The 27,863-nt window shown below is 41.0% G+C and overlaps 1 protein-coding gene across 1 annotated transcript; it reads left to right on the top strand.

Moving 5' to 3' along the window:
• Window positions 1–30: 30 nt before the first annotated feature.
• Window positions 31–23,119, top strand: LOC106498106 (cytosolic phospholipase A2 epsilon-like). The gene is made up of 22 exons (XM_013959215.1): window positions 31–34; window positions 1,172–1,260; window positions 1,912–1,995; window positions 5,586–5,658; window positions 7,216–7,352; window positions 7,749–7,880; window positions 10,488–10,528; window positions 11,268–11,310; window positions 12,117–12,189; window positions 12,386–12,555; window positions 12,690–12,776; window positions 13,802–13,839; window positions 14,509–14,644; window positions 15,773–15,909; window positions 16,332–16,554; window positions 17,268–17,382; window positions 17,762–17,899; window positions 19,534–19,641; window positions 20,288–20,479; window positions 21,015–21,181; window positions 21,557–21,743; window positions 22,911–23,119. The coding sequence occupies exons 1-22, from the start codon at window positions 31–33 to the stop codon at window positions 23,117–23,119; spliced, it is 2,583 nt and encodes an 860-aa protein (XP_013814669.1).
• Window positions 23,120–27,863: the final 4,744 nt, after the last annotated feature.

The following is a 27,863-nucleotide window of genomic DNA, read 5'->3' as shown; positions in this document are numbered from 1 at the left end:
TGACCATGATGACTGCTGATATTATTTGACATGGGTATGTGCAAAGGGGAATTGAGCTGACTAGTAACAATATTTAACAATTAAGCTCAAGAATGCTCAGGAAATGTCTGACTTTTTGCTCATAGACAATATACCAGGACAACAGGGAAGCCAAAGGACTTCCTCCCCGCAGAAATTGTGTTGACCTGCTGAAGATATGGCAGTTTTTGACTGCTCTCTTTAATCCTTTTCTAGTGAGCTGTGAGCCATGCTGGTTTCCACAGTATGGGTTCATTGGGTGCTACCAGAGGTGCACACAGCTGTCTCGCAGTGGTGGCTGGTTTGTCAGGTTTACAGAAGAGCTGTTCCACCAGTGCAGAGGATAGTGTGGAGCTGGCATCGTGTTTTGCCTCCAGTTAGCAGGGTTCATTGGGTCAGGCACAAGTGTTTAAATATAGCTAGATTACGACCAGAGTCAATCCAAGCCTGGAAGTGACACAGAAGTATTCATGGAGGTGGAGCTAAGCTAAAGAAAGTCATTGCTTCAGGACTCATTGTCTAAATTAAAAAAGTAATAACGAGCCATAGGAAGGAAGGGGAAAAGAAGAAAACCACCTGAGGAGAGATCCAGCCCTGCTGGACTTAGGCTGTGTAGATATAAAACACTGTATGAGTGTCTCTGCTCTGTGCTCCTAGACCTGGGATAGCAGGGGTATGTGGTACAGAAACCCCTGAGCTGGCTTTTGCCAGAACCAATTTAGTCCAAGAGCAATTGTATTGTCCCTGTTTTTCCATTAGCTGTTGTGTCCTACTTACTATCACAGATAACCTAAATGCAATTAACGTACTGTTGTTGCATCTTATTGCAACGTTTATATTCCTGCAGGTTTGGGGACTTGCTGACTGAAAATACAGTGTTCAGGTAAAATGGCATCTTTCTCTTAACTTTAGTTGTAAACCTGCCATTGGCCAGTATTGGGCAAAGTGACTCAAACAGCATACTTCCAGCCATTGTACAGCCAAAGGCATTTTTTCCTACTTATTCTGCCATAGGATTCAGTTTCCTAGTATAAGAAAATGGGAGGGGAGTGGCTGGGTTTAAGAAATCAGACAGAGGTGGGGCTCTGAGTCAGTTCATAAAACAGTTGCTCACCTGCATATGAGACATTTAAACCACTGGTGTCTCTGGAAGCTGGGAGATGTGAAATTGCCCTGCCACTGATAACATTGGACGTGCACGTAACAGGGACCACAATGGAGCAAGATGGCATTTTGTCTCAGGTAAGAAGGGCGCAGAACAAAGCAAAGGTATCTGAGATGTCAGCGACTGTGCTGTACACAGCGCAAAGATGGCACTACTTGCTTGACCTACCACTGACTATAAATGACTCTTTGCAAAAGAAGAAGAAAGTCAATACTTCTGGAGCTCATTATCTAAACAACAAAAAAAAAGGATAGCAAGCCATAGGAAGGAAGAGAAAACTACTTGGGGAGTAAGATTTTATTTAAAAGGCAGCCCTTTTGCATATTTTGAGTTTTCTTCATTTCAGAAACATGATATATGTAACCTTAGAAAGAAGTACCAAATAGCACAGAGATGAGCTTCAAGGAGAAAAATTAATTACAGGGTGTGTTTACTGGAGGCAGGTTTGCTGTTCCTTTAAGAGGCAGAGCTAGGCGCAACCTTCCTCCCCATGTGTCACCCGAGGGTGGACCTCACCTGTCTGGTAGCCTCTGCTCAGGCTTGCTGGGGCAATCCTAACGCCAGCGGTGGCACGGGGTACAACAGGGAGCATCCTTATCCGCTGAGGCTCTATGAAGAGCACTGGCCATGGGCTCTCGTTCTCTGTTTCGCAGTTATGAATTCATAACAAAGACTGCTTTTAAGAGACAGGATGATTTTTCTGGGGGTAACTTTAGCCCTTGTTGCAGGAGCTGATCACGCAAACCAGTCCAGTAGGAGACGGAGTTATGCAGCTGCATCCTGATGGGGAACAGTGGACTTCTGCTACCAAGGTACTGCAAAGGAGAATTTCAAAAGAAAACTTTTAGAGGGACTTTTCTGCTGGGTGGCGCCAGGGTGAGAACAGATGGGTTTCACCGTCTGGTTAACAGTCTAATTAGCTACCACAACACATCCAACTTCCTCAGTGAAACACCCTCCTGCTTATCATTTTGATCACTTCACTTACCCAGTCTTGCTTCATGTTAAAGTCCTGGTGTTGTTTTCTATCCTTGGTATAAGGGGAAATGAAACTTATTTTAATAACATTAGTATTTTCTAAAAGGATGGGTTTGAATGGGCTTCCTGCTAAGTATGTCTCACTAAGGCGCAAGGGCAAATTTGCTGCCAGTGCAGTAATAATAGCTGTGAAACTGTGCCACTTATACCCGCAAAGAGTATGGACCAATCTTGCAGTGGATTTTCAACACCTGATTTCCTGGGTTAAGCTTACTTCTGGCCTCTACAAAGAAAGAAAGTAAGCCCTATCACTAGTTCCCAGGGAACTTCAGGCATGTTACATGAAATCTTTCTTCTGGGAAATCAGAGAATCAGATTTGTTTAAAAAGGCATTTTTCCACCAATAAAATAACTCCTTATGACCTTTGCTTTTGCCATCAGAGAGTGTATTTAGTGTTAGACAGGATGAAAGCACTTTGCTCTGTCCCTTTACGTCTACCACTGTACTTGGTTCTGGCTCAAGAAAAACCCCAGTAATGGCTGTAAGGAATGAACGGAGCCTGCTAAATTGTCCAGGATCTCCCAGAGTATGATGGGCTCCGTCTGTGCTCCTTAGACATCAGTGAATCATGGAGTTTATGGGGACAAACTAGCAAAGTGGTAAAGGCAGTGGGCTGCCAATTTAGAGGGGCCTGTCTGAACCCCACTCTGCATCTCTATAGAAAGCCTGAGTGCAGGGAGCTGGGTATGATTTGTACTAATGTTATTTTTGTACTGGGTGCAAAAAGTGGCACCAGCCAAAGGAGTTCCCTGAGGTCCTTTTGACTTTGTTATCTCTAGTTTATTGCCATTTATTAATAATTAGGTACTGTCCTTTCTGTTTTGAGCTGAGTTAAGATACTGAGTAACAAGTATTGTGCTTGTGGTTGAAGAATATTCAATCTTTCTGTTGATTAGTTGAATGGAAAGCTGAAGATAAGAAAATATATTCTGAAGTACAACTCCCTATAATTCAAGGATCATTAAAGGTTTAGAACAATGAACCAAACCTCTAAAGCTTTTTTAGGCAAAACTCACCCCCATGACAGAATTGTGTCTGTTCATTATTTATATCTGCATGACATTAAGTAAGATTCCCTGACTATATCAGGATATGTCCACATGCTTGAGTACAGGCAGAGCTTTCTTCAATCTGAGATCCCTCTCTGATGCTTTTAGGTCACCACAGGCCATGAGGGTGACTCCAGGGGACACTGCTCCTTAAACTGATTTGAGCCCTTCCAGGGGAATACCTTCTCCAAAGCCAGCCACCAGCAGCACAAGCCCTTCCTCACATCACTCTTCTGGATTCCTGACTATGGCTGCCTCTCCAGCATCCCTTCAGGGTGTAGCTCCCTTAAGGTGGTCTGTGCTTCCATTTTGCATTGATAATCCATGCTTACCTGCTTTTCAACAACTAGCAGGCAGCATAGTAAAAGCTTTATATGGCAAAAATAAGGTCAGGGAATCTTATCAAGCTGAACACAGAAGGCTTACATTAAAAAAAAAAAAAAAAAGTGTTAGGCACCAAAATACACTCAGCACAGGATTTCTTCTTAGTTGCTTTCGGTTTTCTTCACCTCTGCTCTGTCCTCACTGAAATCTTAGAGCATCAAGGTCTTAAAGAGTCCCCTTGCCTTTCTGGTGGCTCTCTGATTATTGAAAATTTTCTGTCTGTATCTGCCTCATTTATATTCCCTTGGAGCTAGATTTTAGACACAAATGCAAGTGCCTTTGATGGTCTTATCCTGAGCTAGTTTTTGTATACTTAACAGTGTTTTGACATCCTTGATTCACATACCCAGTCATCCAGTATGTAACTGAACACAAAAGTTGCTGCTGGCTCTTCCTAGGATTGGGTGCTTTGGTTACTTGAATGCTACTTTTGTCTTGTTCTTCATTAACCTGCTTGCTAACTGCCCCCCATCTGGACAGTATATATTCCTTAGCCCCAGCTGCAAGTATTAATACACTCAAGTTAAATATTACTTGAGACACCATGTAGACATATATTCCATCGAGTCTGTGACTAGTGAGGCATCTTCACTTTTTACAGAAGGTAAACCTGGCACATTAATTAACACAGAGCACGCACCAAATTGCTTCGCTTGGACAGGTTCAGGCAGAGCAGAAGCCCTGCTCTCCTCTCCTGTGGTACCTGTATCACATGTGCTTCTCAGTGGCACTAATGAGGTCAGCATCATCCTAGTGTCACTTCAGGACTGGCCCTGGCCTTGTACAATCATTTTGCAGTACAAGTGGAGTCAGCAGGCAGTGTCACGACCTGTCTGTGTGCCTTCAGTGGCACTAAATACCTTTGGTTATTTCAGAACCTCTGGAGTAACATTTTCCTGCTGATTTATATTCTAACATATCATGTCTTTTTCCCTTTTCCACAATTCTAAAAATGAAAGATTAGATGGAAATAGAAAGTAAATGTATTTATTGGTTTATTCTATGGTAAAAGGACAGGGGGTAGGGAAGGGCAAAAGCATCTTTTGGGCTCCAATGTGAGAACAGAAGAGCAATTTGAGATACTAAGAAGTGAAGCACAAGGCCTTAATGTGGAAGACATGGGCTGGTATGAAGGAAGGAAGCCAAAGGAAAGTGGCAAGAGTTGCTTATACAGGACCAGGTTTAAAACAGTGTTTTCCCTTTCTACATGTATTTCAAGCAAAACAGTGCAAGGAAACTCCAAACATGAAAGGCTTATGTAGTCCAAAACTAGAGAAAAAACTTCTCACAAGAAAAATTCAGAGGTGAGTTCAGCTCAAGAGAGGCAGTTACGTCACTGAAAATGAGAAAACACATGCATAGTGAGTAGCACAGTGGGATGCAAAGTAGAGATCTCTTCCTTTGAAGTTAACCACAGTATGAGGATCAGAGGTTAGCATTTAATGCTGGGGAGTACTGTATGTTTAAAAGAGCTTTGATGAGAAAAAGAGATTTCATATGCCAGGACACAGAACATGGGTAATGACTGGATGGGAGCTAATCCCCACAATGATAATTTTATCGCTTGCAGAGAACATAAAGCAGCTTTTCATTTCCTGCCTTAAAAATTCACCAAGTGACTACTTCTCCCAAGTTGAGTCTGAATCTTGCCACTTTGCACAGCTGGCTTTTAGTTGGAAAGCAAAGAATTCTTCTATAATAATAGAAGTCCACATCTCATGTTACACCAGTAGAGAAATCATTTCAGTCTAGTACTTGACTGAAATATTAGTATGAAAACAAATGTATTGGCCATTTTGTAATCATATAGAAAAGTTCAACTGTGTAAGTTGCTTATGATTTGGATAGCTCACTCCCAACCATTTCTATCTTCTAAATATGCTGTGTACTTTTAGTATTCATTCCTGTCTTTCATATTTTTTTTCTGCAGATAGAATTATCTCCATGCTACTTGCTGACTGTAAGAGTCATAAGAGCAAGAAATATCCACCAGGCAGATGTCTGTGAGTATCGGTAGCACTGTGTACAGTCCCTTTGATCTTCACTGTTGGACTAGCTAGGCCTGCTCCAAGGAAAAGTGCTTTCTAGATTTCTGCTGTGGATGGAGAAAGTCCCCTCACAGGCATACCATTTTCAGCAATGAGCATACTTGTTGGTCCTATTCTTTGTTTTAACCATATTCTGCATGCCAGCACAGAGATGACTGAACAAGGTTTCAGCTGTGCCTATTCCACAAATTTCTCTGCATCCCCAAAGGGAAAAGGGAGAGCAGTTACTGTCTTTAGAAATCAAAAACTATGGGAAGGTCTCCTGTGGTTTCCTCTGGAATATATTCATGTAACAGAAGATCAAACTGGTTGGAATAAAGAAACAATCACTGACAATGAAGTAAACTCATCTCAAACTTATTATGTACTCAAAGCTTTCTCATAAGTAGCTAGTCCAAAGTGCTGAGACCGCCCTGATTCCCTGAGTACCAACTTTCCTAGATAAAGCCTCATTAGGAATTGCTATTTTCTGTAGGTTCATTTCTGACACCTCACATCTGAATTATAGAAGAAGATTATAGCTTTACTTATGCAAAAATCGAGAAACATTTTTCTTTGTGTTGCTTTTTTAATGTTCTATCTGGCTAAAATCAAAGCAATCACTTTGCTTCCTTAACCCTTGCAGAAACAGGGAGGTATGGTTGTCTCAAGCTACTACTTGAAGGAAAGGCTTGGAAAATTAGCCTCTGCTATGTGCTCTTCATACCTAATTTTATCCCCCTTCCTCTTCTTTTTTCCAGGTGTCTCTTGGTCTTGTTGGCTAAAGTATTAGGACACAATTCTCACAAATCTCTTCAGGCAAATTGATATATTATTGCAGCTTTGACCTTGCACCTTGTCACCAACTACAACAAATCTAGCACATGACCCAAATATCCTAACACAAATATCACATCTAATTTCCTTTCAAGCCCGTGGACAAAGTCACTATGACCTCACTAACTAGTAGTTCCTATGTATTAATAAGCCCACAATGCAATTCATTTTTTCCAAGCATGTACCTGTGTCTAAATTCTTCTGCTTGCATTTCTGCAGTGCTAAAACTCCTCAACATTAATCTATGTGTGTGTTTATTTGTTCTGTGCAGTCCCACTTCCACATTTCACTTTGCTGGTTTCATTGCAGTTGTCCCTTTTGCAAGAGCTGAAACTGCTCCCAAATCTGAAAAATAAACTATAAACAAACTGGCAGTTCAAGTGACGGAACAGAGTGCCACAGAATTATTTTTTTTATTCTGGGCTAAATTGATTGATTGATGACATATAAGGAGAAAACCCTTCATTTTTAATGCATTTATTATATCGCTAATTGTGTTTATTCAGAGAAGAATCATGTCCCTCTTCTTTTTTCTCCATTCCTGTTACCTGAATTGTAACATTTCTGTTGGACAGATATGATACCAGGTATCATAGTGTCTCTCTTTTAGAAAACAAAGCTTCATGTTGTTCAGTTCAGTCAGTCTTCTAGAATAAATTCTCAATTTAGATGTGTTTGTGTTTTTCTAACATACAGTAAGCCAGACTGATTGCTACGTGAGCCTGCGGCTGCCAACTGCTTCAACTGACAAATTTCAGACTAAAACCATCAAGAATTGCAAAGATCCAGTTTGGAATGAAACCTTCTACTTCAGAATCCAGGGTCAGGTCAAGGTACAGAGCAGAGATTTCCCTGTTAACTGTAATCTAGGGAGCAACAACCAGGTTTCATCCTTTTGCAAAGGGGACATAGGTAGTTTTCTTGAGAGGCAGAAAAAGATGGAGAAATATGTGAAAATAACACATGTCCTCATGATGTTATTCCATGCCAGGAAAAACAAGTATATTATTCAGTCACATGTAGAATATGACCTTTGAGATGTCTATAATCTCTTCTTATTACTCCTCACAGGCAGATAGGTATATGCAATTCATTTCCCCTCCACCTCCTTCCTGCTCTCTTTCCTTCTTCCTACTCCTTGCAAAAGTTGAATAAAAAAACTGTCCCCAGGATCTTCTGCTTTGAATGAAACCTGTCACATTTCTAAAGTCTTTCCCTTCTCTTCCCAGAACGTGCTGGAGCTGCGGCTCTATGATAAGGATGTTGTTACTGAAGATGATCACCTCTTCACAGTGTATTTTGATATAGCCAAACTTTCCCTGGGAGAACAAGTCTTCATGCACTTCAAGTGTGATGCACAGGTGAGGTCTGACATAAGAAATGGAGTTGGTTAACATGAACATTTTCATCTGCTTTTCCATTTAAAATGTTATTTGCAGCATTTCTTTTTTCTTTCTTGTGTATGTATTGCCCAACCACATAAAAGGAAGTTGTTTTTCACTCTGACTTGGGAAAGCCTTTTCACTCCTGGATCTGCAGGAACAGTGAAGAGTTTTGTGTTGATGTGTTTGGTCACAGAGGCTAGTAAACTTTAACTGTCTTTGCAAAGTCGTCTCTTTGCTGAGCCTGCCCCCATGGAGGATCTTAGACGAGTTTGTCCGTACCAATAAAAGTCACATGATGCTTTTTGTCATTACTAGTTACTTAACCTAGTAATTAGCAAGTGATGACTCTGCGGTCGGAACCAAATGTTGAACCAGACTAGAATAAAAACAGTTGCTAATTATAGGCTGTGACAGGGGTGTTCAAATAACATGTCTAAATCCCATCACTCAACTTGGCAACATGAAATATTCCTATTTAGAATGTCCAGAGAGGCTTTGAAAGCCACACTTGAAAATTTGGGGCCTATATCATGCAGTCATTTCCTGAAGTGATAAAAGGTGACATAATGTGTATCTGCAGAGGAGGGTCATCCGAGCAGAGTGCCCAGCATCAAGGCCTTTATCCAGTGTCTGACTGTGCTGCCACTACCAAAGCTGAGGTGCAGAGAGATGTGAATTTTTGTTGCTCATCTCTGTGGAGAGCCTTCGTGTACTGTTAACATCTACCAGGGAGGCCAAAACAACAGCCATGGGCAGCTTGTGTAAGGAGGGATGTCCTGTGCTACTAGGAAAACCTTCTACCCTGTGTGAAAAGCACAAGGAACATGGTGCGTCCTCTGGCTGCAGGGGCTGCTGGCTCCATGCCTTGTCACTGATCTGAGCTGCATGCAGGTCCATCACATCACCCTTATTGCATGTGTGTGTGTGACCTGGGACATCAGTGCGTCGTGTCTAGCCAGCCCCATGTTTAGCAGGGGAGCAGTACTGCATTACGCAATAAAGGCCAAGTATGTATCTTGGGGATCTCTGCTCTCTGCTGGGAAAGATGAAGTCTTTGCAGTGAAAACTGTAGGTGACTTTGCAGAAGTTTCTTGTGTATTTAGAGGCCTAGTACAGCACCTTGGCAGGGCTGCCCTGAAGCCTATATTTCAAGGATGTTCAGTGTCAGTCCAAAGAGAAGGGGCCTCTTGAGGAAGCCACTGGTCTCCCACAATATTTCTGTGACAGCAGCAATGCTGACCAACAAAATGGTGCAAATGTAGTCTAGGCTGCTGCTTCTAGCTATCTGTCTACTTCACTGACCACTTCGTTCCTTTACTGGCTTCCCAGGGCCTTGGCATGGTACAGTGTGGTTATTCAGCTACTAGCTGCAATTTGCCTTTCCGGAGCCTGTTTCTGAATTCATTTTGGCCAGAGGGCAAGATTCCCTCAGCCTTGTCCAGCAGCCCCGGTCTTGTTAGGCTGGTTTCTTTATTCAGGGACACCAGTAAATGCCTGGATAACTATGTTCTAGCAACCAAATACCAGGATCAAGCAGACAGAGCCTGAAAGATGAAAAGGCATATCCCACCTTCCTGTACACTTGGTCAGTCCCTCTCCTTTTCCAGTTCCCTCCTGTTTTCTTGTGTGTCTGTCATCCACCCTTCAGTTGGTTAATTACCTTATCTACACACACCCAAACTCCTCTCTGCAGTTCATTATCTTTAAATGCCTTATCTGAGCATTCCTTTCACTGCAAAATACCAGAGGAGCAGTGCGTAGACTTCCACTAGCCCTTTGATGGAACAGAAGCATTCTGCCTCTTATAATCTGATTATTATCCAGGTGATTATGGGTAGCATATCCAAGCCTTTCATTACTGCATTTGCACAGCTACAGTAGTTAGAATTCATATTTTTGAGGCCTTCATCACACTGTTTTATCCTATATTAGGTACTTTTGTATGTCTTTAATGCAATAAGTACTTTTGCCCCCACTAAGCACATAATTAATGTGGAGTACAATTTTACCTTTCCATTCATCATCCTTTCTGGCCCACCTTTGTTTTACTCTTTCCTGCACTGTCTTCTGCCAAGGAACTCTACTCTCCTCCACTATCAGCAGATAAGGCCTTAATGTTAGCTATCTCTTTGCTCCTACGCCCTCAACATGTTGCCAAACAAACTGGTTATCCTCTTCTACAGCTGCTTTGCATGTCACCAGTTCTTCTTCTTACACCAGAAGGATTCAACGGTTCCTAGCAGGAGACCCTCTTTCTCTTCTCACTGGCAGACTCAGTCTGAGACAGCATCTTGCTCTAGTCTGTCCATTAGGCACCAGGGGCTCCCAACAGAAGCAGGCAAGCTGACTTCTTTTCTGTGTGAAATCCTGCCATTACCAACATCCAAAATATTTGCATCAAAAAATAACCTTGAGGCTCAAGCTACACACGAATGAAATGACAGGTGTTTGTATTTTACATGCTCTGCCAGTCATGAATAATGCATGCACATCTACCTTATGAGAATGAAAACTTGCATTATGAGAACTTCCAGTAGACTAGTGACAAATACATTTCCCCTATTTTTTTCTTAATTTTTCCAGAGAAAAGAGGAGCTGGAGGTCAGATTTGCATTGGATAATATGTGAGTAAATGTCAAAAGTAACATAATATGCAGCAAAAAATCCCCAACAGTTCAGAGGCATGAAATAGTCTAATATAATTGTCCAAAATACATTGTTCCTTGCTGATGTTGAAGACAGGCATGGTTTTCCATGGAATCCGTGGTATGTGCTGTCTGACTAATTAGTGCATGCCAGGATGATCTTCCATGAACTCCAAGCAGACAGGGAGAATTACCTAAAATCTCTTTTTGTTTTTTTTTAATTTTTTCTCTCCTGTATATTAGTTAAGACTAAATTACTGGGACTAGTGTTCATTCTAGCTTCCTGGTTTGCCTTTGAGATTAGCTGGGGGATTTGCCTCCCTTTATGGCATAAAAGTATGCTGAAATAATGCACTAAATTTTGATCTAGAGCCCTTTCTGTCCAGTCATTGGACAAACTGCAATTCTGGAAAAGCTGGATTCACTGGAGTCATCTACAGGCTCAGCTTGGGGCTTAATAGAAAATCACTACATGGTTTGGCCCTATAGTACTTTTATTTTGCTGAGCTCCAGGACTGGAATAGCTGGTATGATGATGATTGTGCCTTGACAGAGAACTGTGAGGAGACTTGTACTGCAACTCTCCTGGAATTTTTCCTTCAGATCCAATACACAACTAAAAATAAGCAAGAACAAAATCAAGAGAAGGGTGTGACTCATGAATTATACTGCAGTTATACTGAGTTATTAAAAAGGTAATTTTCTTTCTGTTTTGTAGTTCAGGCCCTCCTGAAACCATCATTACTAATGGAGTACTAGTGGTGAGTGTTATGTTTTGTCATCTTTCTTGTCCTATTGCCACACTTCTTTCACTTGACTCTCAGTCATCATGCCAACATGCTCTTTGAGTAAGCAAGGCTAGCACCAAAACAATGTGATTTCCCTCTTCATCATCTGCATCACGATACATCCTCATGTGTGTCACCTGTGGAGAAGTTGTGACTGGAAGAGCTGTAGGATTCCCCATGCTAGTGTTCCTCCAATTGCAAAGACAACACAAGGAAGTGATTTAGGTATAAGCCCTATCCTACCAGGTACCTTACAGTGAAAGACACAGCCGTGGGTGTAATAGTGAGCTGTCCCTTGGATATTGTTGCTCCAGAACTCCCCATATTGCCAAAGAGATGGAGCTTATCCTGTCCCGCCATTTCCTGCATTCATACCTGCACATTGCATGCAAGGACTTTCTGACCATGGCACTTCCACCTTTATTAATTAGCTTTGTTTCCTCAGTATTTTTGTTTAAATTAGTCTTTTGCATCTCTGTTAGGATCCCAAGAGTGCTGTTATTTAGCCCGCCCTTACCTGCTCCGTTGGGCAAGCCCTCTTTCTCCACACCACAGCCATCTGCCTTGCAGTTGCTGCATCTGATTTCTCAGCGACTCCTTTCGTTCAGCCAGAATCTGAAAGCAGGGTTGCCACTGAGGGATAAGTTTTTGTCGGGAAATTAAGTGCACGGCCTGTAAAGCACTCATATTATCTGCAGTAGGAGGTTAGAGTAGGAAACACAATCTCAAACTGAAAATTTCTCTGTCAGGAAGTATTTTATTGTTCATGTCTCTTACAGTCTCGCAAAATATGCTGCTTGGAAGTTCAGGTGGTTGAGAAGAAGAAGAAAAAGCAGAAGAAATCTGCATCAAGTGAGGTTATTTCTCTTTCAGCTGTTTTTAAATCATGAGATGCTAATGTTATGAAGGCAATTGGCTAGTCTTGTTGAAAAAATTTTTAAAAACCCACCCAAAACAAGAAAACAGCCTCCTAATAGATTTTGAAACTACTTTTGTTTCAAGACAGGTAACAGAATTGTTTTGTATCTGCTTTTTATCACTTACTTAGAAAAAGAATTCCTCTTCAAAGTGAAGGGATCTTATGAGGGCGCCCAAGACATCACAATGGGATCTGACCCTGTCTTTAGCTCCGCAGCTCCTACTACTTTCCACTATGCCAAATATAAGCAGCCAACACTGGATGTTACGCTACCAGGGAAGAAACCTCATTCCTCCATTGTATGTTTTAACTGGACTTAATAAAACATACTAGTGGCATGTAAAATAACATGCACCATAAACAGTAACATTAATCTCTCTCTGTGGAAAGAGAGTAACATTTCTGATGATATAAACTTGGATGTATTTTTCAGCACTCCTGTTTGTATGATAAAAACGCAGGCTCCCCAAATGTGGAACTTCATTCCTTTCCAAGTGGGAAAAAAATGATCTTAGCAGAGGTGAGTACCCGCTGTTTTGTGGGAGAGGTTAAGAAATCTGAGTGTTGAAGTTTGCATCTTCAATAGATTGTACAGTCCCTTGGAGCCCCGCATCCAGCTCTTCCCTGTCCTAGGCAGTGTTCCTCCCTGCCTTAGAGAAGACTGGTCTCACTCCAGTACAGCCTGGTGACTCTGTGCATGGGATTGGGGGGCCCAAGCTCATTGGGCTGATGTAGTTTAATGGGAATAGTGAGTCTGAAGAGCAGAGACCTCAGTTTCTGCCTTAGAAGACTGGGAATTTTCCTGATTCACTTGATCATTTTGAAACGCTCTGACGATTGCCCAGTACTTTCTGATGCTGAAAGCATGCAAACAAAAATGCCAAAATTAAAAAAAATGGTGGGTCATTAGGTGATAAAGCCAGGTTGTATCTTGCTGTGTTTGAATGGGTGCAGGAATATGGGGAATCTTGTCAATCTGTCCTGATTTTACTTTATGCTCGATTTGGAGGCACTGCTGTTCCCCTCCTCTCACGCCAGTGGGGCACCTGAACTAATGGTGGAAGTAGTGCCAGTCTCTGCTGGCATTGACCATGCTTTGTAAAGCACCTTTAGATCCATGGTTAAGCAAAATACTTACAGAATCAAAGGATTACTGTTGTGGGGCATAAACTGTGGAAAGTGAAAAACAAATGCTGCTGTGTAAAATAGTAAGGTCTTTTTATCCTTGCTGTCTGCCTTGTGATAGCCTAAGAGAGGTGATATTTATAGGGAGGGGTAAGGTATTAATTATAATTACTTTTCTCTGTAAACAGCAACTGTCTTAAGATGTTAACATTTACTAGAAAGCATTGGGAATTACTGAACAACTTAACTTCCCTGACAGTAGCCCATTGCGGTCAATTTGCATAGGCTGCTGGATTATTCAGAGCCCCTGGTTTGCTGGGATTGCTAGGACAGCACACGGTTAAATTCCCTCTAAGGCTGCAGGGGAGGAATGCTTAAGCTGATTATCACACTTACACCTCTCCCATGCTTGCTTTCCAGGATAAAGGATTTGATTTACATGCGAAGGCAGAAGACTGGTAAGAGATCTGTCCACTCTTGGAGGATGTCTTCCTTAGCCAAACTTTCTCTCTTTGCTTGTTGCTGGGGAGGATGCATTTACAGCAGGACAGTAGGTTATATGAACAAGTGATCTAGAATTCACTTGCGCTGAAAACTGAAGCTATATGTGTAAAAGTAACAATACATGTCGATAATCCATATTGATACAGGAATGATGCATAAAATAGAAGAAATAATATTATTAGCCAGTTATCTTTGCATGACTGTATTGTTTTTATCCTCAACACAGTTTTTAATCTTTTCTGTAACACTACATAACAGTGCAGTTGATCACCTAGTATTATTGATCATGAAGTAGGCATGCTTTGTGGCCTATTTCCACATAAAAGTAAGAAACTTTTCATACAGCTGTCAGTACTGGCTAAAATATGACAGAATCCAGCCAGCGGGTCTCTCAGAAGTTAGCTGCATGACTTTTCTCAGGTTTGCTTTTGATAACTCCTTAGAAATTTGACTGTCCCTTCCCATCATTCTTCCATGCAGCAATGTGTATCCGGGAGTGTAGGAAAGACTCTTCCTGTAAATGCAGTACTTTATGGAATTGGTTGATTTACTTGTGTTGTAAATTCTGAGATTGTCCATCAATAATAAAATGGAATATTCCTTTTTCCTGATCTCTGCTCCAGCCCAGACCACCTTGATATTCGTTTAGGGTTTGACCTCTGTGTGGAGGAGCAAGATTTTCTACACAAAAGGCAGAAGTGTGTTGCTGCTGCTCTGAAGAAGGTCCTCCAGCTGGAACAGGATCTGCTGGATCATGAGGTCTGTAGGGCAAACATTCAAAACATCTAATGACTGCTTAGCAGTAGGGACATAACAGCAGTGGGGACGCCTTGTATAATATTGAATATTCACTATATCCACTATATTCACTATATCAGGTTGCACTCACTTGCTCTTCTGTTCTTTACATCAGCCACTGTTGTTGTCTAGATCTTCCCCTCTGCCTTCTCCAAAACATCTGTTTTTAGTCCCCACAAGCCCTACCCTGGCTAAGTCCTGAAATCTGCATATCCCTCTCCTGTTTGCACCTCACTGTGATGGGAATGAAGGGTCCCAAATAATCCATTTTTTTCCAGTATTATCTGATTTTCTTCTCCCCCTGTCACCATCGCAGTCCAGCTGTATGACTTTTCTTCCAGTGCCATTTTCCCTTTGTCCTTCACCTTCCCATGTTTCTGCAAGCGTTGCTGTCAAGAAGAGAAAATTGGTACAGTTCCTCTATGATCTGTCTCCTCCCTTTTCTTATTTGTCCCACTTTCTCATACTCTTCTACTTGCTGTCCATCTCTGATCCTTTCATGTGTCACTACAGTTTGACTCGGTGAAGCTCCTTACCTTTTTTTCCCTTTGTTACCACTTTACTCTCCTCTGCATATCCCTCCTGGACTATGGCTTCTTTTCCTTCCCAATTCAAATATTTTCTGTTTTTTCCTCTCTTCTCACCCTCTTCCACAGTCTTTACCCTATCATTATTATCCTTGTTGATAATCCTTCCTCTTTTTCCTTGTACCTGTGAGATTTTGTTTTTCTTCCTGCCTTTACAATTGATGCTCTCTCGTTTACTGTTTCTTTTGTCTTGGATGAATGTATATTCTTCTGTTTTGAACCAAACTTCTGTGTTGAATGCATTCGAGAGAAGTGTCAGTATTTAATTTAAAATTACTATTACTATTATTCCTATCCTTCTTTGTAAAATAGATGGTATATTTGGTTCAGTAGAAACCAGATGGAAAGAAGTCTGTGTCTAGGCATGTGCGGTGTGAGTTTGTGCCATCCTGCTTCAGGCTTTGTGTAATAGAAGGTCTCCGTCAAGAGCCTGACATCCCACTCCAGGTCTACCTGCAGCCTCTGTTTTACACCAGCCTCTTCCTTTTTGTGTGTTACACAGACCCCAGTGGTGGCGATCATGACAACAGGAGGAGGGATGAGATCTTTGACTGCGCTGTATGGCAGTCTGTTGGGCCTCAAGAAACTCCATCTCTTAGACTGTGCTACCTACTTGACTGGCTTGTCTGGTACAACGTGGTGAGTAGGACTGAGCAGCTCTTCCTGTGAGTCTTCATCATGTCACTGATGCACTGAAAGAGGTTAAAGCTTACATGCAGTAGCCAGCCTCTAACACCTTCTTGGTAGTCCTATTTTCTGATCTTCTTCTGTGTTGACAAATTAAAATCTTTTCATGGGGGAAAGGCACACAATTTGCAACAGCATGAAAATAAGCATCTTTTAAAAAATAACTTATGGAAATTTGCTCAAGTTATTTTGACAAGGAATACTGATTGTGACTTTTAAAAGGGAACATGATAGTTTCTTTGGGAACACATAATTTAAGACAGGAAACTTTTACTGAACTTTAAATCAAGGACTTAAAATAGAAGCATCAAATGTAGCTGTTGCCTAATTCAGACCTCTTTTTTTCCTCTTCAATATATATTTCTTTTTCCTAGGACCATGTCAAACTTGTACAGAGATGCTGACTGGTCACAAAAGGATCTTGATAAGCAAATCAGTGAGGCTCGAAAACATATGACAAAATGCAAAATAAATTCCCTTTCCATGGAGTATCTGAAGTATTATAAAAAGCAGCTATGTCAACGGAAAAGAGAGGGCCGCAAGACGTCTTTTATAGATCTCTGGGCACTTGTCTTGGAATCTTTGCTACATGATGGGGTACAGTATGCCATAAAGCAGAGTTTACAGTGGCTCACAATTTTCTGAAAATTAATTTCTGGAGATAATATTTTCATTTTTGTTCTGAGAAAAGTAGTTTGCTACAAGACTCTGCCTGTATGCATATGTGCAGTCATTTTCAAAACATTTGGTGGCAGTATTTTAAATATCCATCCATGGTGGAAAACATTATTCTTGCTTGTGAGGTTCTGGATATTTTTTTCTGAGAAAACTCAAAATTAACATTTTGAAAAAACATGGTAGTTTTACATCAAGAATTACTGTCATAGTCTGCAAGTATTTTGTTTAGAAGTAGCAAAATTACAGTCAGTATCTTAAAGCCCATGAGAGAGAGTAACCTGGTCTGCAAACTTTTGAAATATGTGTGAAAAGTTTTACATAAATTTGTCGTGTAACACATCACACTAGTTTATAGCATAAGTATTGCTTTCTGTCCTTGATCATTTCCTTCCATCTTCATCTTAAGGGGTCATCAGATAGTCTGGGATAAATAGTTATCAAGAGGTTGCAGATATTTCAGTAAGAGGATTCTCACAGGAAGTTTGGAAAATGTGAAACATTTCAAAGAATTTAACCCCAGCACATGTTATACATTAAAAGGCAGGAATTTTACAGCCATTCAAGCTTTGATGCAGAGAAATCATTCCTGTACTAATTTTTGTCACAATGTAACCATGTTTCTGGAATTACAGAAAGACAATCATAAACTCTCTGATCAGCAACAGGCCATTGATCATGGTCAGAACCCATTGCCTATCTATACTGCAGTCAATGTCAAGAACAACTATAGCACTCTGGATTTCAAAGGTAATTAGGAGATTTCTGAGTCTTTATATTTAAAAGGGTCAATCTGGGGACAGTCTCTTTAGTCTGAAAAAAAAAAAGCCATCTCAATTAAAGACCAGAAACTCAGCTGACATATATTGACATAATATCCTTGAGTTCAAGTGAAATTTTGACCTTTTACACAGGAAATTGAAAAATATTTCAGAGACTTTTCTTGTTCACTAGTTTTCATTTGTACCGCACTCATAATTCATTGCTATTGGTCAGAAATATTAGATTGAACTGTAGAAATCCTTTTCCTTTTTAACTCCTTTTATTCCCATGACAACAACATCACTTTTATCTACAGCTAAGGGGTCATAGTGAAACATTGTTCTCTTCTTTATGTCCCTTTTCACAGAATGGGTGGAGTTCACCCCTTATGAGGTGGGATTGCTAAAATATGGAGCCTTTGTTCGCTCTGAGGATTTTGGCAGTGAGTTCTTCATGGGTCGGTTGATGAAGAAGCTCCCTGAATCACGGATCTGCTTCTTGGAAGGTAAATTATTGTCTTGAAAACATCTGAATAATTGTTTTTAATTGTGAGATATGTAAATCAAGAATGAATAAAGCACTGGTGCAGTGGCAGGGCAGTTTCATTGGAGAGAATAAATATCTCTTCTCTGAGTTAATACTTAGTATCATAAATTCAATTTACTGTAAAAAAAGACAATTCAAAGTGGCAAATAGTCATTTTGATCTTTAAAGCTAATTTTGAATAACAATATAGTACTGCTTCCAACCCAACAGCAAAATCCAGGCCCCTGGGAATCCATAATTCAGGTCATGCTACTCCAAAAGAGCGATGTCGAGAGCAGTTTCAAGCATGCTGTCTCTTGCCTGTCTCACGGATAGTCTTGTGTGTGCTGCCCATAGACAGTTTACACAAGCCTGCATGCTAACTCTCTAATGCACCAGGGTGTGTTTGAACTTGCCAGGTCCTACCTACTCTGCAGAGTCTGCTTTGGCCACACAGGCTCCAATCTCCATATAGTCTGGGCTAGGCTGGAGGGAAAACAGTAGTCATATTCAAAAATATTTTTCTGTTGACTTAAGAAGAGTGTGGATTTCAAGATACACATCCAGAATTTAATTCTGAAGCATAGCCTTATGCAGAACTCTAAACTGAGACAGCAACTATATAACATTAAAGCAAAAGCATGTAAAAAATGCATTGAATATTGATCAAATAATGTTCTATAAGAAAACTGCAGCAAAGGTCTATAGGTAATCATTCAACAATGCTGTTTTTCTTGAGAATCTGACATCCTGTATGTAATTATGTATCCCAAAGTTTTCCAGACAGAGAGACAAGTTGATAATTTGTGACTCAGTGGAAATACAGCCTTCTCTTCAACTGGCTACTTGAATTAGAGTTAGGGAAAAAATGTGCCCTTCCAGTGTAAGTCTACATTGAACCTGCATACATTTGCACTTCCTGAATGAAAAATCAATGAGAAATTGTGCCATAAGGAATAACCAGAGAAATTGTTTCTCAAGCTCCAAAATACATGGTCAAAATTGTTCCCTCAGTGTTAACAGACTTATTCTTAGAAAGGGAAGTCTAGAAATGCAGAGGATGGACCTTGCAGTCTCCAGATGTGGGCTGTGTTCCTTCGAGGGTGTGCAAAAGAGAGGAAAGTTCCTTACATCTGCACACAGAGACAGAGAGAAATATTTACTAACTCAGTAATTTGGAATGGGGCAGAGGCAAATGCATGCACAAAATAGAAGAAATGGAAAAAGTTCAAATGAAAAATTGTAAGATCATATTGTAGTTAGCTCCTTACCAAAATAATTCCCCATCAAATCTCTCAGATTGCAAATTTTCATCCTTTTTTTTTATACAAACCTTGTTTTTTTTTTTTCTGGAAACGCAAGCTCATTGAATCACATGAATTCAAAAACATCTCACCTTTTGTTAAAAGAAAATATGCCCAACCCCAAATACCATAAGACAAAAACTGGATACCAAAATGAGGTTTAAAAGCCAGCAGCCAAATTAAAAGGACAGAGCATCCATTTAAAACAAACCAAAGAAAAACATAAAACTCATGAATTTTATTTCATGATAACAGTTTTCAGCTTCATGATATGTGAATGTCTGAGCTAGAAAATTCTTTCCTTTTACAGGAATATGGAGTAGTTTATTTTCATTGAATGTGTTATATATCTGGAATTTGTCCCATTCATCGGAGGATTTCTGGCACAGGTGGACCCAGGACAAAATAGACAATATAGGTGAGCTACCATCCTTTTTCCTTAAAGTATATTTATTGTTAGATAAATTTAATGTTAGATAAATTATCATATCCATCTGCTATGTGACATATTCACAGTATATTTGGCATTTTATTTTAAGTGTTTCCTCAAAGGCAACAGTGCCTTTCCAGAAGGAATTGGTTTCAAAGTTCCATATTGTAAAGCATAATTGGTTAGTCTATAGGACTCCAGTCCTGTGATCGACATGTTCATTGAGGGCTAAACACCAATTTGGGCAGAAAAGTAAAATGTTCAGGAATAATAAGGTTGATTTGTAAATGATTAATAAAGCCCAAAAGATTTCAGCTATGCAGGAGTTACTGTACCAGAAATAAGTACAACAGTCATCCTTTTCCAAAGCCTGCGTTCAGTCTGTTCCAGGACTATGTGGATGTCTGGTGCAGATTTTTACCAACTGACTGAGGCTGGGTCATGTTTTCTGTCCAGATCTGGACTGTGTAAAGAAATTTCATTTTCATTTTCATTTTTTTTCAAAGTGCTCATGAAGTCTTTCCATCCCAGGCCTTTTAAATATATAAAACACTGATTTTTATTACTTAATTTTATATTCATGGGGATTGCCTTATTCTAAGCAGGTGAAACTTAACAGTCTTGCATTGTGCAGAGGAAGAGCCTCTTCTACCACTAAAGCCCCATGAGCTGAGAACTCGGCTGTTCACCCCTCCCGGCCCCCTTGGCAGCGCTATTCGTGGCACCCTTACGGACCGCCTCTCCGTTGCCCAGGAGCACAACTTCCTAAAGGGCTTCCAGATGCATAAGGACTACCTTGAGAACAAGCACTTCTGCAGATGGAAAGGTAAGAGAGAGGTGAGAAAATCAGGGAAAGACCAGTGTGCCCCGGGAGAAAATAAACAAACAAAACAAAACAAAACAGAAACTCACGTTCAGTCTCAAACCTGTTCTCCAAGGTTTGAGACCGTGGTTATACAATTAGATCTGGGAGTTGTGGTATACTGGGATGTAGCATGCAGCAGAGCAGAGCTCCATGCCCGTGCTACGCCGGTGGTATAAACCTCCTTGGGCAGGGCTGTGGGGTGCTGACGATGGTCCTGGCTTTCTCTGTGCAGAAGAGACGCTCAGTGGATAGGCACAAGAAACCCCCTTCGTGAGTGTTGCCACTGCTCATCCAAAACTGAGTGTGGTGGGATCTGGGAAGGCAAAATAGCAGGGATTTGGCAAAGCCCCTCCCCAGAGGGGCTCTGCAGTCATGGTGTAAGGGGGGAAAACAGGCCGGCACAGCTGGAGGGTGAGAGCTGAATGACCCTGTTGTCTTGGACAGGTGACTGGTTTTGCACTGTTTCACTATCAGCAAGAAATGTCTTTTCTTTTAGACACTGTGTTAGACACATTTCCCAACCAGCTGACAGAATCAGAAGAATATCTGTCTCTAGTAGACACAGGATTTTTCATCAATACAAGCATCATGCCACTTTTAAGACCAGAGAGAAAGGTGGATGTCATCCTGCATTTAAATTACAGTGCAGGATCACAGATACAGGTGAGAGAAATTGAAGTAGTCTGTATTTCTTCCCTAAAAGCCATATGCCTGGCAGCTTTGAATGCTTAGGTGTTTGCTTAGGTATTGCTCCTACTAAAAGTCTTAACTACTAGCATTTTTAGCTTAAGGCTGCAGTGCAATACTTCATTTATAGGCTGTATATTCTCATTTATTTTTTTTGTATGATGAGAGTGTTTTGTGCTAAGAACTCAGGCAAAGCAAATACCTTCTCTCCACTGATGCAATGCTTTCCAACAGGGGCTTCAGAACTCTCTCACAGCTAGCCTGAGAAAATTTCTCATTTGTTACTGGACTCCAAGAAGTCCTGGGGCCAGCTTCTTCTTTAAATCTTAGTATTGCTGTTTGTTGATCCAGGCTTTGGACCAGACCTGTAAGTACTGCTCAGATCAAGGAATCCTCTTTCCCAGGGTGGAGCTGCATGAAGAAGACAGGAAAAAGCTAAAGGAATGTTACCTCTTTGAAGGGGCTGAGACTCCAGGAGCTCCAATATTGCTATTTTTCCCACTAATTAATGATACTTTCCAAAACTACAAAGCACCAGGTAAGTAATGAAGTGTTAAAAAAAAAAAAAAAGAAAGGCTGCCAGCATGGCCAGCCTATTAAAAGAATAAATTTAATTCTCCAACTCCTAAACTTCACTGTTGGCTCATTTCAATATATCAAGCCTCTCTGTTGCCTAAGGTTACCTTTTTTACATTTTTCCAGTAAAAGAGATTGCACTTGTCCCTCCATGTTTTCCTTTATCTTTTCCATTCAGTTACTTTATAGTTAAAATAAATTCTAGTCAATAAAATAAGTAAAATTTGCAGGTTTTTTACTGAATTGCATACTATGATAAGCTTCCCTTTTTCTTTAGTAGACCCTTTGTTTTAAAGCTGGCCTTTAATACCAATTTAAAACAGACTGAACCATTCTACTGTGCCTTTGAGTCCTGGCAGCTTCTTTTTATTATAAATTAATCTCCTCACTGTCAGGATTCACTTTTCCTCTTTATAAGTAGGATGTACTTTCCTTTTGATGGGTCAATGTTTCACATGTTGTAATGCATTCTGGGGCTGCCACTTTCCTTTCACTTCCATTTTTTTTCTTCAAATCCTTTAACTTGCAATAAGTGTCCTTCTCATTTGAGTCACATACATGTGAAGTCCTCATGGCCTGTCCTGAGCAGACACTCATCATGTATCTGCTCTGCAGTGTTAGGGTGTAATTGCAGCTCATCATGGAGCTGATGTGACTGGCTTTGACCTATCATCTTCAGCAAGTGCCAGCCTCACAGCTGTAGCAAGATGGCACCTAGTCTGGGCTCAAATGCTTGAGTACTTACCCAAGTTCCCAAGTCAGATTTCCTGCCATGGCCATACTGTTTCAATCCCCAGACTAGTTGATTTGCAGGTAACTTTGGTATACCTATATGAGCTACAGGCACACCTGAAAACTGCAGTGTAGACCCATATAAGAGGAATAATCACCATTCTTTTCCCCTAGTCATGTGAAGCAGTTGATACCCACCTGAACCAGGGACTGAGCTGTTTGTTTGAAAAAGAAATATTTGTTTAAAAAATAATTTAAAAAAACCAACAAGACTGATGTGGATTATGAACTCTCTCTGGAGAGGGACATCTCCTTTCCCTGCTCTGTTAGAGTTTGCTTGCCGATAACCAGAGTAATTGCCATCCCACAGCTGTGATTTGTTACACATTTCTCCTAGGTCAGAAGCGCTCTGAGTCAGAGATGGAGGACGGCAAAGTTGATCTCTATGGCTGCTGTTCCCCTTATTCAACATACTCAGTCAAATATACTGAGAAGGTATATGATCGTCTGGTTCAGCTGGGTGAATACAACATCCTGAATAATGAAGACCTCATTATGCAGGCCTTGCGCACAGCAGTGGAACGGAAAAGACAGAAAAAGAAATAAATCACCATCCTACTTCTCAGACAAGGGAGGATGCTGTTGTGTCCCTTAACCCACTGAGAGACTGATGCTCCCTTAAGATGGGCCAGCAGGCTTCAACAGATTCCTGTTCAACCCCACGAAGCGGCAATCTCCGATGACCAAAGAGATTGAAGAGAACCCTTTTTTCCCAAAGAATTTCACTGCAACAATTCATTGCAATTCAGCCAGGATAATGGAGTACAATTCATTATATGGTACAGAGTTGGGACAGCCGTGAGGATGAAGGTGCTAATTGCCTTCAGAAAGTGTTTGAAATGTTTAAGTCTAATGTGTCCAGGGCAGACCACATTAAAAGCATACTTTATTAACATAACTTGTGTTTTGTGTTTGTGAGAGGGTGGCATGGCAAGCAGCAGTCTGTGGGCCAGGGCTTTGACCTGTGCCATGGCACACTGTAGGAAAGCGTTTAGAGAAAGAGAGGCACAAGTCATACAGAACCCTGGGGACATAGGTCACCTCAGAGTGGTGACTTTGGGTGGAGGGGGAGGAGGCGCAGGCCCAGGGCACCAGGTTGACAGAGACAGCAAAACAGTATTGATGAAGGTCTCCACTGCTTGACTGCCATGCTCCTCTGTGTATTTGTTTCCCTGCTTCTTGGCTCCCCATCCCTCTTCCCACTCCCGGCATGAGAGGTGGTAGCGCAGTGAGTACAAAACCAAGCAGAACAGCACAACACTCTACTGGCGCTGACCCCCTCAAAACCAAAGCAAGGATGTGCAGGTCCCAGGATTCCTTGACCCTGCCTGCCCTTGCTGTTGCCTTTGCATGGACTTTGCATGGTCTTGGTGAGAGAAGGAAGATTTTGTGTGTTACAGCACACAAAGAAGACATCCTGCTCCAGGAATGTAATTTTTTCCTCTTGAGATAGCAAAAAATTATTTTACCTATGCTACTGCTATGAGCCTTCTGCCATTGTGCCAGCTGTGGCAGTGGAGGAGACAAGGAGGGTGCAGACCTGCAGAGATCCCTGATAGCTCTGGGAAGGTTTGCTATATCAGGCACATCCTTTTGCATGGCATGGTGCTGCAGGAGGGTCTGTGCCTACTGAGCTGTAATTCCTCTTCGGCTGGCTCTGCATCAAACCCAGCAACAACACAAACATATTATGAATTGTCAGTGACTTTTCAACCAGGCTAATTTTGAACACAGAAACATACTAAGGAAAAAGTCTGTTATGTGTTTAATTGCTTTCTATTCATAAGTTAACCATTCTTAATGTGTATTTTCTCTTTTGTCACCTCTCCGGCTAATTTTTAATGTACTTAACAATGCAAAGGTGTGTTGAGTTTCTCACTGTGTGTAACAATACTGCAGCTACAATTTGTAGCCTACTAAAAACTGCTATGGTTATATTTCAGCATTAAAATTCTTTGGATTGCAGAAGGGGTCTAAGCTTCTGGCCATATTTCAAGGCTGATGTCAGGATTTTATCTTTACTTTCCAAATGAGCAGATAACAGTACTTCCAGCATGTTAGGCTGAGTCATGTCACTCTGAAGCTTTAAATAGCATCATCAGAGCCTGGTAGAGGGGGCAGGACACAATGTTTCTGTAGGACATGACAGCCAAGGACAAATGTTCTGTGTAACTCCCCATTTTAAAATACAGGATAGAAGGACGGACAGTGATGCAACAGATAATTTAGCTCGCATTAGATGGGGAAGAGTGTCTGTGAAATACCTGCCTTGTTCCCAAATATTTTAGTCAAAAAAAGTGCTGAGAGAGAGCCTCAAGGGGCTTGGGAAACCTGTCCCAGAATGCAAAGGGTGACCACACATGTCAAAGATGGTGAAAAACAGGGTCTGTGGCCTCACACAGGAAAAAGATATTGTAAATTATCACATAGGAAGATCTCTTCCCTCATCACCCCTAACTCAGAAGGTGCTAATGCCTCTCAGAGAAGAAAAAAAACCTCCTTATTTTCAGAGATATCTTGTTTATGTCAGAGAAATCAACTTATTGTTTCTGGGTCCTACTCATCTGGAACACAGCAGGAGACAGGAACATCAGGACCCTTGTAATCCCCTGGCTTGGGGTTAATTTAAACCTCTTCTTTGTGACTACAGAGTTATATGTTTCTAAAAATCATAAGTTATTTCTAGGCTGAAATTCCTTTTGGTAAGTAGGGATTCTTCCTGTATTCACTACTACAAGAAGCAGTTTCTTGTTGTAAATAGAGTTTGTGCCCAGACTTGTGGCTGTGAAGCATTTTTGTTAAAATCCACATGCATCTAATGCATTTACAGACTAAGCAACATAGTTTGTTACTCTTGGAAAAATCTAAAATAAACTAAATCATCATGTGAGCAAACAGAAAAATTTGCTACTTATCCTTTGGATGTGAAGTATAGAGTTCCCACTGACAGGCATGGAGATAACATTTTCCTGTAAGAAAAGTCTCAGCCTGTAGTCAAGCTTTTATTTTGGTACTGCCAAAAAGTTGCAGTGTTAATAGTGTGGTTTGTATTGGTGGGTTACGGACAGGTTCTAGCTCTCAGCCCTTCTTCACTTTGCATTTACCCCTCTGGAATGAAATTCTGAGAGTTCATCTTCCTGTAGTCAGTCTGTATTGTTTTCCTCATGACCAGTTCACTTCCTTCACAAAGCCAATGTGAACCTCTGAAGAGATGGCTGTTATGGCTACAAAAAGGTCAGATATAATTTCCTTCCAGAATATCACCAGCGCTTCAAGCTTCAGCTTTTTGTATATCAGGGAGGAAGCTGGGGTATCTCCCATGTAATTTTGTGCTTGACCTTTCTTCTGGGATGAAGGTGCTGTTCCCCAGATTTCTAGTCTCTTATAAATGACTGTACTCATTTATAAAATGTCTCTTTTTAGGCTGAGATGTTGTAAAATGCTATATTTATGGTGGCCACTCATCAAAACCTCTGGTTTCTGATGCCAGCAATTTGTATCTTCCAAAGGCATTGCCTGAGCTCTGTCAGGCAAGAGCTCTGTCAGAGGGCATTTTATTACCCTTCAGCCCTTCTAAACTGATATTTGTATGGCACAGGTGAGTAAGTTTGTGAACCAGTCTGCCTAGTATGCGGTAACCTTGCCTTTTAGGCAAGGCTCAGTCAAGACAAATTCCAGATTCAACAAGCCTGGAGGAAGCGTCTCGCACCTCTCCAACCGGAAACCAGAACAGGAGTTACAGAAGGAAGCAGCAGTTGGCTGCAGTATGTAGGACTGGAAGGCCTTAGAATAGGTGAGAAAGACTGTGAAACTCTGGAGGGACAGTTAGGCTGTTTGGATTTCTTTGTCTTTGCAATCCTTGTTTCCAAGTACATAGTAATAAACCTTCAACTAAAGTTTGAGGGGCAGTTTTTCTGGGCATGGTTTTGCCACTGTTGCTTGCCAAATGGGCCTATCAGCTTGCCCTTATTTAATCAATCCATTTTATAACACTATACAGAGCCCTTGAATTGTTTAGCTCCTACTAGTTGGTCTGTGGATTGAAGAACAGGGTAAAACAGTGAACACAGTTTTGTATTTGTACAAGATTATTCATCTTATTTCTCCCCATAAACTCATAAAAGCTGGAAGTACCATTAGATCACCTTATTTGACTTGTTAGATGTCACAGCTGTTACCAGTCATGCAGTTACTTAAATGTTAATCCTGATCACCTGTGGCTGACCAGTCTGTCTTGAAGAAAAGTGACCTCTCTTCTTTCAAAGATATAGAGAATAGTGAAGTTGCCACATTTCATGGAAATATCTTCTAATGGGTGATCCTCTTCCAGCAAAAAGTGTGCACCTTGTTCCCCATTGCATTTAGTTTGGTTTTGGGGTCCAAACATTAGTTACTGTTAAATCTCTTTCCAGTAGCTTAAAAGCCATTGTATAAACACTGTTTTTCCCTTATGATAGATTTTATAAAATATAACAAAGTTATGCCACAGTCTTTTTTTGGCAAACTAGGAGATTCAGCTCTTCAAGTTCTCACTATAAAAGTTTTCTTTAATTGCTCGATTCAAATCCCTCCAACTTACACTCCCTCCAACTCTTCATTGTCCCTCTGTTACCAAAAGGCCCAGACAAGAAAGAGTCTCAAAGGGGGGGGGGGAATGGGGGGAACTGTTACCAGCTCGGACCAGAAGGAGTCTCAACAGGAGCCTCAGACAAACATACCCAAGGACACCGGTGCAGCTGGGAATGATACACCCTGAGAAAGCACAGATAAACCAGCAGAAGCCAGTGGGAACCAAGGTTAAGAACAAGACAGCTTTTCTCAAACAAGGAAGCAGGCCAAGTTGAGACCAGGTATGGAAAAGTAGAGCAAAATTCATGGCAAGACACTGAGTGACACCTCTTCTGACACCACTAGGGACCACCAGAGACCACCAGAGACCCCCCACAGAAGACCCCCAGAGACTCAGACCGCATGCGTAATGATTATGTAAATGTAGTAATTAGTTCTAGGAAATAGAATGAATATGTATAATTATTCCTGGAAATTTAATGCATATGCATAGGATAGAGCAATATAAACTTTAGATGATGTGACACACGGTGTGCATGTTGGGTGGAGCTATCCCCTGTGTACCCAGCACCATAATAAAGAGAATGCCTGCTTCTTAATGCTACATTGGTGTTAAGGAGTTTTTCTCCTGATTTCAGTGACACCTCTATCAAATGCAGATTCCAGTATCTTCTCACTAATGCTGTACTTATAATGAGGTGAAAATTGCTTTGTTATTCTT

The sequence above is a fragment of the Apteryx mantelli genome, chromosome 4 (assembly GCF_036417845.1).
Source record: "Apteryx mantelli isolate bAptMan1 chromosome 4, bAptMan1.hap1, whole genome shotgun sequence".
NCBI lineage: Eukaryota > Metazoa > Chordata > Aves > Apterygiformes > Apterygidae > Apteryx > Apteryx mantelli.
Note: the sequence above shows the minus strand (reverse complement) of the source record. Positions and strands in the feature narration are given on the sequence as shown.

Excerpts from the sequence above, each read along its gene's own strand:
- LOC106498106 (XM_013959215.1), top strand. Across the intron at positions 12,777-13,801 it reads AAAAAATGATCTTAGCAGAG|GATAAAGGATTTGATTTACA; the intron begins GTGAGTACCCGC and ends CTTGCTTTCCAG. Across the intron at positions 16,555-17,267 it reads AATCTTTGCTACATGATGGG|AAAGACAATCATAAACTCTC; the intron begins GTACAGTATGCC and ends CTGGAATTACAG.